Source organism: Mesoplodon mirus, assembly GCF_964341445.2.
Source record: "Mesoplodon mirus genome assembly, chromosome: 12".
Classification (NCBI taxonomy): domain Eukaryota; kingdom Metazoa; phylum Chordata; class Mammalia; order Artiodactyla; family Ziphiidae; genus Mesoplodon; species Mesoplodon mirus.
In genome coordinates this window covers 69,513,414-69,526,959 of record NC_138988.1, presented here as the reverse complement: position 1 = coordinate 69,526,959, position 13,546 = coordinate 69,513,414, and the positions used below count along the sequence as shown (strand labels likewise).

The 13,546-nt window shown below is 48.9% G+C and overlaps 1 protein-coding gene across 2 annotated transcripts in view; it reads left to right on the top strand.

Moving 5' to 3' along the window:
* Positions 1-13,546, top strand: part of CPNE5 (copine 5) — a gene marked incomplete at its 5' end in the record, with an annotated part of 92,136 nt that overhangs the window by 45,067 nt on the left and 33,523 nt on the right. The window contains 2 exons of one of the 2 annotated variants that reach the window (XM_082638887.1): positions 1,492-1,542; positions 1,831-1,894. In XM_082638887.1, the coding sequence (XP_082495013.1) occupies positions 1,492-1,542; positions 1,831-1,894 (115 nt within the window). The remainder of the gene's footprint in view (positions 1-1,491; positions 1,543-1,830; positions 1,895-13,546) is intronic. The other variant, XM_082638888.1, reaches the window with a different exon arrangement.

Here is a 13,546-nt window from a genome sequence, read left to right as displayed (position 1 = left end):
ACCTGGCAGGGGGTGGGGGAGCCAGGGTAGGGAGCATCTGCTTGGGGGACCAGAGTAAGCAAAGCTCCACTGGCCTTTGCAGAGGGCTCCTAGAAGTTGGGGTCCCAGCAGCTGGATTGGCCACCAGACTAGCGGGATGTGGGAAAGAGGCCTTCAGGGGACCCAGGGATGCTCACAGCCCAGGAAGTATATGGATGCTAATTTATAAGAAGAGTAGAGAAGCAGCAATTGGAGAGGGAGCAGGAGTCAGAGAGAGAAACAGAAAGGGAGAGCAAGAAAGACCAGAGGGAGGGAGGGAGGGAGGGAGAGAGAGAGAGGCCGAGCGAGCAGGTGGGAGCAGATTGGGGCTTGAGACCGTGGAAGGAAAAATTGGAAATAGAAGAGGGGCTAAGAGGCAAAGAGAGGAGCAGATGGAGAACCATTGGACAGAGGAGGCTGGTGTGAGGATTCTATCTCCCTGGTCAAGCAAATCAGTCTTTACTAGCAAGGAGGGCCAGATTGGGGGGCGGGGGAGGTAGGGAGGGGCTTTGGGTTACTCAGCTCAGCTGCCCAAGTGTAGGGGGACAAGCTGTCAGGCACCGCCACCTGCCTATGGCAGGGGAACCTCGAGATGCAGCCCCTGCTCTGCTCACCTGATTTGGAGAGATTTGGGCTGTCTCATCAGCCTTCAGGGCCGGCTCCCATGCCTCCCCTGTTTGAGAACCTCTCCCTTTAAGAGCTGGCACTGGGGAGAGCTCCATCAATGGTTCTCAAAATGTGATCCACAGTCAACATGCTGGTGGCCCTGAGGCTGGCCCAAGTGTGGGGCTGGATTTTATCAGCTTTGCACAGTTGTAAAGGAAACCGGGCAGGGAGAGAAATGGTGCTCTTGAGGGCCTTCTCTGTTCCAGGCACTGTGTGTGTGCATATTAGTTAGTAAAATGGATGCTACAATTACACCCATTTTATGGGCCAGGAAACTGAGACTCAGAGAGGTGTAGTAGTGAGCCCAAAGTCACACAGCTACTGGACAACATGCCATTTTCTTCTCCCTCCCAGTGGCCCCTGGCTGCACTGGGACCCCCCTGGGTTAGTCCTAAACAATCGAAGTGGGATGGGCTGGTGCCTGGGGGAGGGGGCCCTCCTGATCAAAGGAAGAGGTAGTGCAGATCCCCTGGGTAGAGCTCCACCCTGGGAATTGCCCTCCTAGAGGGGATTCTCTGGGTGGGTTGACTTCATGTCCTGGTTGCCTCCCTCACAGAGGAGGCACATGGTTGGCCGAGATCTCTCTCCCCCAGAGAGACCCCAGCCAAGAAGTTTAAGAGGAGGGAGCCATGGGAGAGGGCCCGGCAAGCTGCCACCAAGAGTATACCAGTCCTCCTGCTTTACCCCCTCTTACTGCTCTCCCACCTACGATGAATCAGAGTGGCTCAGAGCTGGAATGTTCCAGGACTCTGGGGATCAGCTGGGTGCAGGGTGGGGTGGCTAGCCCACGAGGTCTTTTGCCCACAGAAGTGGTCTTTGGATGGAAAGTTTGAGGACCACTGGTCTGGAAGCCTCCGGGTGAGTCTGGATGCTTTTCCAATTCTAGGACTTTCACTGCAGACAGTACCCTTCTTGGCGGGCTTTTGGGGAGCAGGGGGCGGGACAGCTCCAGGCCTGGGGGCCTGGCCCAGGAAGCAGTGCCCTAGGCCACAGGAGACTGTGTCTTCTTAGGGGCTTTGGGGCAGATCTTCTGGATGGTTGTGGGGGGGGGCGGGAGGAGGATGAAGAGGGCTGATTCAGGGAGAGTTCAGGCTTGCGGCTCTGTCTTTGTCTGACTTTCCATTCTTTCATCTTCTCCTCTCCCAGTGGTGTCCCAGGGAAGAAATGTGGCACCATCATCCTGTCCGCTGAGGAGCTCAGCAACTGCAGGGTGAGTGGCAGAGGGACTCCAGGACAGGACCTGGTGGGGGTGGGGATGAAGGAGTGACAGAGAGCAAGCTGACCTCTCCGTGACCGTTGTGTGTCGTTGGAGGGACTGGGGGAAGACAGGGCTCCTCAGTCTGACCTGGCTGTCGTAGAAGTCCACAACATCGGAGCTAGAAGGTGTCTTCCCTTTTTACAGCTGAGCTGAGGCCCAGAGACAGGAGGAAACTCGCCCACAGTCAGCAGCAGAGCTGGGCTGGGAGCCCTGGTCCACTCCCCATCATGGCCACCGCTCACTTGTCCTTGAGCCAAGACTGCCTTGGCACTGACACTGGCAACAGAGGGGCCTTTTCTTGGAGCCTGGGCGCTTGGCATTTAGTTGTCATTTTTCACTTTTAGCTGTGGAGTAGGGTGACACCCCTGCATGGGGCTGAGGGAGAGAGAACATGTGGTATGTGCGTGTGTGTATGTGTGTGTGTGTGTGTGTGTGTGTGTGTGTGTTGGGAAGCCAGAGTCTGCAATCCTAGGCAGCCCTTGGTTTTGCTTCTTCTGTGGGACTGTGGAAAAGAAGGAGATGGGGACAGCTGGTAGGTAGCCGAGCACCCAAGAAGGGGCTCAGGGGACCCAATAACTAATAATGTTGATAAAATGCAGTAATGATGATAGTTTCTCTCTGTCAATGTCTGGGCATTTTACATGTTATCACTACTTCTGACAACAATCCTAAGAGATAGGGTAACCACTGTTATTCCCATTTTATGGATGAGGAAAGTGAGGTTCAGAGAGGCTAATCACCTGTTCAAGGACAATAAGTGGTAGAGCCAGGGTTCTAATCCAGGTCAGCCTGATTCTGAAACCCAGGCTTATTCCCCTAAACTACCCAGGCTTGCATGCCCCTTAGGTTAATTAGGAGCCACAGGTGAGAACGTAGAGTGTCATAAGGAGAAAAGGAGGAGACAGTGACAGTGTGAGCACAAGACCAATTCTGGGGTAACCTGGGAACTCAGCTTCCTATGGGGCTGGATCCAGCTCAGATTAGAGGGCCTGGGAGGGATGAGGAGAAACAGCATTTTCTGACCTTCCCAGGAAGGCAGTATAACTATTGTATTCATTATCTATCAGTATTTACCATATTAGAAGTTAAAATTTAGGGACTTGGGCTTCCCTGGTGGCGCAGTGGTTGAGAGTCCGCCTGCCGATGCAGGGGACACAGGTTCGTGCCCCGGTCCGGGAAGATCCCACATGCCACAGAGCGGCTGGGCCCGTGAGCCATGGCCGCTGAGCCTGCGTGTCCGGAGCCTGTGCTCCGCAACAGGAGAGGCCACAACAGTGAGAGGCCCACGTACTGCAAACAAAAAAAAAAAAACAAAAAAAAAATTGAGGGACTTCCCTGGCAGTCCAGTGGTTAAGACTCCACGCTTCCACTGTAGGGGGCGCAGGTTCAATCCCTGGTTGGGGAACTGAGATCCCACATGTGGTGGCACAGTGCTGCCAAAAGAAAAAAAAGAAATTTAAATTATGTATTAATTCATTTAAAAATAACAATAGTTTAACCCATTATAGGTTAACAGAAGTAACATCTTTTTTGAAAAATAAGTATATTTTCCAAAATAAAAGTCATTTATTGAGAAGAGTGCTTTGCTTTATATTAAAAAAAATTGCTTTAACGTCTGGCTTAACAGAAGAGCTGGATTTTCACATCAGCTTCTGCAGTCAATCTGTTATGATATCATTTTTGGATAACTTCTAGAAAACTCCATGTCTTATCAGCATTATTATGGAAATAGCTTTGGCCTCGTGGACTCCCTTGGGTGTTCCTGGTCCATACTTTGAGAACTATTGGTATGTATGGACATATAAATTGTTAGCCAATATTAATTGAGTGATTATTCTGAGACACACACTGTGCTAAGTGGTATATAGTATCAGTTTATTTACCTGATGTATTATAATATGTAATGTAATCCGTAGAATGATGTATTATAATATCTGATGTATTATGGTCCTCATTTTACAGAGAGGTTAAGGGACCTGCCCAAGGTCACACAGCCACTGAGTAGAAGAGATGTGAGCCCAGGCAGTCTGGTCCTAGAGCCAGGGTCTTTAATGACTAGGCTGTAGTGTCCCAAACTCTGCTTTCAGGGGCTTCCAGTTGGAGAATAAGACACAGAACTGTTAGGACAGGGCAGTATAACAATGACCAAACCATCCCAAACACAATTGCTCAATCTGGTTTCTCTACTTGTCTGTTTACCTCAGTGGGTCTGGAGGAACTTGACCACAAGACTAAACCTCCCCCTCGTATACACCCAGCAGAGGGCGTGATGTGCAGTAGGTGATCACAGGGATTCTTTTGTGAATCTGTGATTGAATGAACAGGAAGCACAAACCAATGTTTAGTAGCAGGTGATGATGAAAACTCCTATGCCTATATATGCTGGCGACCTCAACGCTGTTAGAGTCCCAATAAGGGAGAGAATGCAGCTGATGCATAGACTAGAGCTTCTGTCCAAGCTTCCTGAGCCTCAGTTTCCCCACATGTATGCTGGGGCTGATAGGGTGGCTGTGAGGATTAAAGGAGATCGTGAAGGTGACTGTGCCTAGCAGGGGCTGGGCTCCTAGTGGGTGTCTGGGAAAGGTTGAATCTGAATTCCCTGAAGCCTAGATTCAGTTTGCCCCCATGCTTATAACTCAGTCGGTGACTTCCTCCCTAGTTTATAATTAAATAAAGTAATGTAAGTGAAAGTGCTTTGGAAATTCTAAAGCTCTAGACAATGCTGGGTGCTGTTATTCGTCTAGTTTTCCAGGATTGGTAAACAGTCTGGGTTTAATACCACTTAGGCTGTGCCTCCTCCTCCTCCTCCTTCCCCACTCCTCCCTTCCCCTCCTTCATCCAGGGATGACAGCAGTTTCTTTGATTTAAGCTGTTTCAGAGCAAGTGGGGGTTGGGGGGGCTCCCTCCCTTCCTCTTGATATAGTCAGCTCCTTTTCTTTTGGGGCATCTTTGGCTGAGTTCTGTCTTTCCCTAGAATACTTGCAAGGAAAAGAGACTAATTCCCAGCATCTGGCTGAATTAAAATAATTACATGTGAACGGCTTTGCTTCTGTCGTTCCAGCATTCAGTAGGAGGATCAAAGGAAGAGGGTGGAGTCTGAGAGATGGTTTTTCACCAGAGCAGGGCTTCCTGCTCAAATGGATATATTCTGCCAAAGCAGACAAACCCTCCCTTCATCCAAGGGGATGGTGTGGGCGGGCAGGGACCAGCAAAAGATTAGAGTAGACTCCAGCGGGTCACCAGCGTGCTTTGATGGGTTATAGAAAAACCCTTCTCATCTGGAATTTAAATACCAAGAAAGTTCCAACAATCCGAATTTGATCCAAAATATTATTCAGTAATACTTGATGCTGACAACGACGAGTTAATCTCCTGAAGGGGCCCTGAATGACCAAAGAGTTCATTATGCTCATCAGTAAAACAATGATTTTTCCGTGTAATACTGAGCAGTATTTGCATAGTCCTCACAGTTGACCAAGACTCTCATGTTAACAGTCTATTTGATTGTCACCATGGGGCTCAGGGCTGGGTAGGTATGAGTAACCCAGTGCACAGTTGCAGAGAGGTTGAAGTGACCTGCCTAAGATTGCAGGATTCTAGCCCAAGCCTTGGTTCAGGGAGTCTTTCCCTCACCCAGGGATGTCCCGAGTCTTCATGGTACATGGAACAGCTGTGGGCTTTGTGGTCTTTGTCGGGCCAGTAGCCTTTAGCAGGCATGGTGAGTGGCTGGGCTTCTGGAGAGAGGCAGTGGGGTGTTGTGGGTGCAGGGAGCAGATAGCTCCTTGCCTTCCCCTCCCCAGACTCTTAGCTACCCTTAGGGCTGCCAGCCCAGCCACCCAGACCAGCCTTGCTCTGGAGCCAGAGGATCCTGGCTGGATGCACATTCTCACTGCCTCCCAGTCAGGTCCCTGTACACACTGGGAAAAGTGTGGCTCACCTCTCACAAGCCAAGGGAGTCAAAGCTTCACACTGCAGCTGCCCCTCCCCCGCCCCTTTTAGGTATCACCAGCCTGCTCCTGTATTCATTCATTTCATTTCATCAGATATGCTTTGGCTCAGTTCATGCCCTCCCAGAGTTTCCCATTTAGTATGAGAGAGAGACAGAAATTGCCAACCAGCAATCACAGTACAGCAGTGGCCCTCAACCCTGCTTCTTTTTTTTTTTTTTTAAATAAATTTATTTATTTATTTATTTTTGGCTGTGTTGGGTCTTTGTTTCTGTGCAAGGGCTTTCTCCAGTTGCGGCGAGTGGGGGCCAATCTTCATCGCGGTGCGCGGGCCTCTCACTGTCGCGGCCTCTCCCGTTGCGGAGCACAGGTTCCAGACGCGCAGGCTCAGTAGTTGTGGCTCACGGGCCTAGCCGCTCCACGGCATCTTCCCGGACCGGGGCACGAACCCGTGTCCCCTGCATTGGCAGGAGGATTCTTAACCACTGCGCCACCAGGGAAGCCACCCTGCCTCTTTTTTTTTTTTTTTTTTTTTTTTTGCGGTACGCGGGCCTCTCACTGTTGTGGCCTCTCCCGTTGCAGAGCACAGGCTCCGGATGCGCAGGCTCAGCTGCCATGGCTCACGGGCCCAGCCGCTCCGCGGCATGTGGGATCTTCCCGGACCGGGACACGAACCCGCGTCCCCTGCATCAGCAGGCGGACTCTCAACCACTGTGCCACCAGGGAAGCCCCCTGCCTCTTTTTTATAACAAATATTTTATAGCACTCTTTAGTATCCTGAAGGAAAATTCATGGATATACTATACACTATTCCGAAATACATACAGGTGAGGCAGTGAGCCCTTGCAGCTACCTGGGGGGAGATGGATCCAGGCAAAGAGATTAGCTCTTGCAAAGGCCCAGGAGCAGGAGAAGAGTGATGAGTGACATCAGAGAGGTAAGGGTGTGGGTGAGTGTGGGGGCCAGGTTGTGTGGGACCCTGTGGCCGGGGAGCTTAGCTTTGGATCCTGTTAAAGTCAGAACTCTCATTGTTCTAAAGACAAACTTCAGAGAGAGCCCAGTGTCTCTATATGGGAGGCTTAGGAAGAGTCCTGGGAGGGAGGGAGAAAGATAGGAAGAAAGAGGTAAGGTGAAATGGGGGGAAGTGGTGAAGGTTTTCTGAGTGTCAGAACATGCAGGTTGATGTTTGGGAAAAATGTGTGTGTGGACAGCAGGGGTGTAAGTGTCCTTCATGATAAATTATCAGGATCCAGACATCACCTTTTAAAAAAGTTAATTTGTAATGTTTTCGTCTTAGAAATTATCTTCTGGTTAAAAAAAAACACAGAATGGGGCTTCCCTGGTGGCGCAGCCGTTGAGAGTCCGCCTGCCGATGCAGGGGACATGGGTTCGTGACCCGGTCTGGGAGGATCCCACATGCCGCGGAGCGGCTGGGCCCGTGAGCCATGGCCGCTGAGCCTGCGCGTCCGGAGCCTGTGCTCCGCAATGGGAGAGGCCCCATCAGTGAGAGGCCCGTGTACCGCAAAAAAAAAAAAAAAAAAAAGGATGTAAGAAAACAAAACAAAAACATTTTTCCTGATGCTAGAAAAATAACATGTTTCTAACAGACAGTTGGAAAATACAAAGAATAGAAACATCAACAAGAGATAATCACTGTGACATTTTGATGCATTTCCTCCAAGGCTTTTTTTCTGGGCTTACAAATATATAGTTTTTTCTTATAATTAGGAGAATATGGTAACCAGATTTATTTTCCCATGTCACTAGATATTCTTGGAAGACATTTTTAATAGCTGTATATCATTTTTCTGTTTATGGATGAGCCATAATTTATTAAAGCTATTCTCTTAAAGGAAACAGTATAATTAATACTGCAGTGAACATCCTCATAGCTGAATTGTTCCATTTTTCTTTGAACTTTAGTTGATGGATTTTGGTTAGTATGCCAGACACACAGCCTCAATGAGCAGGAGAAAAAACGGTCAATCTGGAGTATTCAGCCTCTGAATGACCAAATCAACAGTTACACAACTGATTGGATTGCTTGAGAAGTCAGTCATTAAGACAGGAGAGAAAAACCAGCTTGACCTCAAGGTGGTTATTCCCGTCAATGTGTAGCAACAGGCCTAGCCTCCTAGACCAACTTTAATACTCACCATCTGCATTAGAATAAACTCTAGCCTATGGAGTCTTTGCTTCTATCCCTGAATGCCTACACCCCAGGCAGGCTGGGGCTCTGGGCCCCTCTGTGAATGCAGAAGCCCTTCTGAAGGTCACTGGTCACAGAATCACCCCCAGCTCTGAGTTGTGTTTCTCCCTACTGGAATGCTAAATTTCAGAGTTGTGGCTAATGATTCTTTTTATTTTTTAATTTAATTTTCATTTTATATTGGAGTATAGTTGATTTACAATATTGTGTTAGTTTCAGGTGTACGACAAAGTGATTCAGTGATACATATACATATATCCATTCTTTGTCGGATCCTTTTCCCATATAGGTCTTTTCTTTTTAATCAATGTCTTCTTTTTTCAGACTAAAAAAGGCAATGTACTAATTCCAGGAAATTTGGAAAGTGCAGCAAATATTAAAGAGGAGACAGTAAATGTCACCACGGTTCCACCATCTATTTAAAAGTGCTTCTTAGGGTACAGCGTGTGAGCAGTAGGGCAAAGTGGTTAAGAACGTGGGCTCTGGATCCAGACCAAATGCCATTGCTTACGAGCTATGTGACCCTGGGCAGGTTACTTGACCTCTCTGTGCCTCAGTTTCTTCATCTGTAAAATGGCTTTATTCAGATTTTTTATATTTTATGTATCATGGATTTTTGCATTGATTTTGATTTTTTTAAATATCCCATTAGGGACTTCCCTGGCAGTCCAGTGTTTGAGACTTCACCTTCCAATGCAGGGGGTGCAAGTTCGATCCCTGGTGGGGGAGCTAAGATCCCACATGGCTTGCGGCCAAAACACCAAAACATAAAACGGAAGCAATATTGTAACAAATTCAATAAAGACTTTAAAAATGGTCCACATCAAAAAAATCTTTTAAAAAAAATCTTTGATTATTGAGATTTTTGGAGTCCCTTAAATTTTGCACTTGCCTTATCCTTGCTCTGATCCTGGGGGCTGCCAGCAAGACCCAAGTCAGAGCAGCCTTCTATTCTCCAACCCCCCCACCCCGGGGTGTTGCTACCCTCTCCCAACCTTCAGCCCACTTGCTGACCTCCTGGGTCAGGGAGGCCTAACATGCTAGAGTGGGCCAGGCCACCATCCCAGAGAGAAAGGCTGTTTGCTGTGATCTCCCAAGCAGCCTGATTAACATGCGGAAAGATGCAAATTGAGGCAATCCTGCTGTTTTAGAAGAACTTAATATGTTTTTTTAAAAGATAGGGTGAAAAGGCAGAAATTGCAGAAAATTATATATTGCGGGAGCTGTTTTATCATCTCTGCAGTTGATTCCAGAGATGCTTCTGGTTTGGGAAAGGCATATCATGTGTTCAGAAAGCCCCACTCTCAGGCTGAGAATGTCAAACAGCAGGACCTCTGACCCTCAGCCAGAATTTGCTGCTCCCTAATCCTGCTGGTCCAGTGCATTTTATTGCCTCTTCCCTAGCCTCTTCCTGGGGTCACATGTATATCAAGGGTTGATTCATTCATTAACCCTTATTTAAGGGGAACAGTTGAAGCATAGTAAATAGGACTATTGACATAACCCAGAGGCACCTTCAAAAGCAAGTCCCCAAGCAGCTCCATGCTCCTTGTCTTACGGGCTCCCCATGGGCCACACACCCATTAGGGAGGAAGCTTGCCTTGGTTATAGCCTAGAAAGCTCTCTGAAGTTCTGTCTTATGCCCACGGATTTGGCAATGGCCCCGTACAGTTTATCATAATGGGCTTTTGGCGAATGTTTCTGGGTCTGGGTGGCGTTAGGGAAGGCAGATCAGGTTGAAGAACAAAATAAGCTCCCAGCAATGCCTCCCACATATTTGCCATGGGGGTGGGGTAGGGGAATGAGATGTGGCTCACTGGCGGATGTTTCCAGTTAGATGAATTTCAGAGTCAGTCTTTTTTTTTTTTTTTTTTTAGCTAGCTTGCATAGAGGAGACTTTTATAAAATGGATTTCACAATTCTCTGACTTCTCAAACTGAGGCTACAGAACATAATTAAACTTATCTTGATGATTCGGGGTCATCATTTTGAATCTCAGTTATTAATCTTTGGAGCCAGACTGTCTTGTTTCAATCCAAGCTTCTCCTCTTACTAAGCTTTGTAGCTTCAGGAAAGGGTATTAACTTCTCTGTGCCTCAGTCTCCTCAGCTTTAAAATGGGAATAACGATTGTAGTTATCGTAGATAAACACAAGTTGAACATTGGCAATTCCATATGGGTCAGCCCGGGAGTAGATGGCACTCGGCGAGTGTTGGCTTCTATTCTTTTAGCTGTTCTATGCTGGGCACTGTGGACTGGTACTTAACATATATCATCTCCCTTGGTCTTCCCAACAGTCTCACAGGGGGCATTATTACTCCATTTTTCAAGAGGAGAATACCAAGACTTAGGTTAAATTGCTTGCCCCAGGCTGCTCAGCTAGTAGATGGCAGAGCTGGGGTTCCAACCAGGTGTCTGTGGCTCCTTTGTACTGTTCTGTCTGGCAGGTGCTGTGCTGGGACCATGGCCCTCCCAGTGGAGCACTAAATAGTCCTGGAAGTTAGGGTCTATTAAGTTCTGCATTAAGATTTTTCTGATATTCCTACTCCCCTCCCTGATCTTGCAGGGCCCGCAGGGGTTCTCCTAGGAAGGAAAAATAGGAGCTTTGCCTCTGGATTTTGCAGCATCTGTTTTGGTTGTTTCAAATATATGTGTGTATTTCGTAGTCAACCAGTATAGGTGTCATGTGCGGCTTGCCTGTATTCATTCAGGTGAAGGTGTCACACAGGTGACCTCCAAATGTGGGAGAGGTCACTGTGATAACCACCAAGCTATGCCTGGGGAGGCTGGAGGGATCCTGGATTCCCAGACTGTCCCCTGAGCACCAGCCTTCCCCAGATGTCGCCCCTTTCCCAGTATGCTCCCTGTGGCATCAGCACCAAAACCTAAACTGCCCAGCTGAAAAGGACAGTGATGATCATCCTGTCCAGTGCATCACTTTATAGATGAGGAAACAGGCTCAGAGGGCTTGAAGAACTGCTGGGACAAACTAGAACTCAGAGCTTTGCATTCCTTGCTGGGGCTCCTACTCAGCAAAGTCTGGTCTGTTTTCTGATGCTGCTGGTTCCATCCATGGGGAGGAGCCAGGGCCCACTTTATGGGCATGTGATCTGTTCAGTCACACAGGATCTGCTCTTGGTTTAATGCTCTGCTGTTACAGTCTTGAAATCTCTTAATACTCTTTGAACAAAGGACCTCACATTTTCCCTTTTAGTGGGTCCCACAGATTATATAGCCAGTGCCGGGAGGAGCCTACCAGGTCCTAGGCTTCCTCCTCTTTCTAGGCCTTGGGATGGAACTCCCCAGGGAGGCATTTGAAGTGCTCCCTCCATCCAGCATGTGATGGGATTGGGACTTTCTCCCGGGGAAAGATAGTGACTGCTGGGGATGGACTTAGAAGGCTAGAGATCTTTCTGGGAGGGTGTGAGGGAAACCCCTGAAGTCTAGCTGCCTTTGTTGCCACCACTGTGTGATCTTGGATGACCTCTAAAAACCTCAGTTTCCTCATCTGTAAACTGGGGAGACTAGAGGAGTTACTTCATACTGTTATAATGAGGATTTAGTGAAATAATGTATGTAAAGAGAAGGCTTAACACAGCACCTGGCATTGAGTAAGTGCTCGATAAATCAGCCATTCTCTATTCCAGGTCTGAAGTCCTAGATTTCTCAGGAGGCTCTCAGATTCCTGGGGCTTCTAGGCCTTGGAAGCCCCCAATCCGGCCTCCTTGTCCCTCTCAGGTGGGTGATGCTGAGGGACATGATAAAAGCCATCATTACCGGGCTTTCCTGGTGGCGCAGTGGTTGAGAGTCCGCCTGCCGATGCAGGGGACACGGGTTCGTGCCCCGGTCCGGGAGGATCCCACATGCCGCGGAGCGGCTGGGCCCGTGAGCCATGGCCGCTGGGCCTGCGCGTCCAGAGCCTGTGCTCCGCAGTGGGAGAAGCCACAACAGTGAGAGGCCCGCGTACCGCAAAAAAAAAAAAAAAAAAAAGCCATCATTACCTGGGCGCCTCCGTGTGCTGGCCACTGTGCCCCAGCACTGCCCCTCAGGGTCTCCCTTCAGGAGACCCTCTCAGCCCAGGCTAACCCGAGTCCAGCCCTGACCCGAGTCAGAAGAAATCAGCGACTCTAAAGATACAGGGAAGCAGGCCTTGTGAACTATAGTGTGCTCTGTGCTGGAAGAGGCATGACTTTGAAATTATGTTGAGTTCATACATGTTGAATTTCTGCTCCACCAGTTGCCAGCTGGTGATCTTGGGCAGGTTACCTAGCTTCTCCAACCCCCAGCGTCCTCATTTGTAAAAAGTAACAAAGGATTATTTTGAGGGCTAAATATGATAAGGCTGCAAAACACTGAGTTCAGTGACAGGCCCACACAGATGGTATCTAATACATGTTTGTTGAATGAATGAATGAGCAAGTGAATGGAGGGATGCTCTGTTTGCTGTTGTCAGATGTCCCGGAGGGAAGGCATATGAGGTGGTAGAGGTGGGAGTGGGTCAGGGACAGAGACCATACACAGTGGGTGGGGGGAGGGGAGAAATATCCAAATCATCATAACTTGTACACGCACAGTACTTAGTGTTGCAATATACTGTTCTCAGCGCTGTACTCAATTAACTCATTTTATCCTCACAAGCCTATGAGGTAGGCCTTGCCTGTACCCCCATTTTACAGATGAGGAAACTGAGCACAGAGAGAGTGAGTAACCTGCCCTAGGTCACAAAGCTAGTAAGGGGATGGAATGGAAGCAGGCAGCCTGGCTCCAGAGACCATATTCTTAACCATTATATTGTACCCACTGCCCCAACCTTTGACTATGTCCTTCAAGCTGTGAGAGGTTGCATCTTCATCCCTGCCACCATTTTGGTCCTCACTGGGCTGTAGGACACTGATCTCCAGAGACCCTCTTCGCCACTGAGAGGAAGCGGGCAGCGTGAGAGAGCTGGGTGGCTTGCTTCCTGCCTTGCTTCCCTCAAGGGCCAGGCCAGGCCCCAGGGACTATTGACAGAGCCTTGAGCTCTGGCCAGTTGACAGCTGTTTTGTCAGGATGCAGAGCTTTCAGGTTGAAGAGACCACACGGGGATGGGCAAAGAGGAGGACATGGGGGCATCTCTGCCCAGTGCCCAGCTGGGTGCAGCAAGCTGAGGGGCTAGGAGCCGTGTGAGAGGAGAGGTCAACCGATTCTCACTAGGCCTGGTACATTCCTTATGCTCTTGGGTTGAGTGTTAGGTCTGGGTCAGCCAAAGCCGTGAACTAGTCAGGGGAGTCAGAAACCCAGGGCTCTGTTTGATAAACTTGTAGGGGTTGCTCCCTGCTCTGAGCTTTAGGCTCCTCAGCTGTAAAATGGGGGGGGGTCATGGTCCAGCTCTAGCTACCTCAGAGTTAGATGAGCCTCTTGTGAGTCGGTGCATGTGAAAGTGATACTTAAACTTGAATGTCCTCTAGG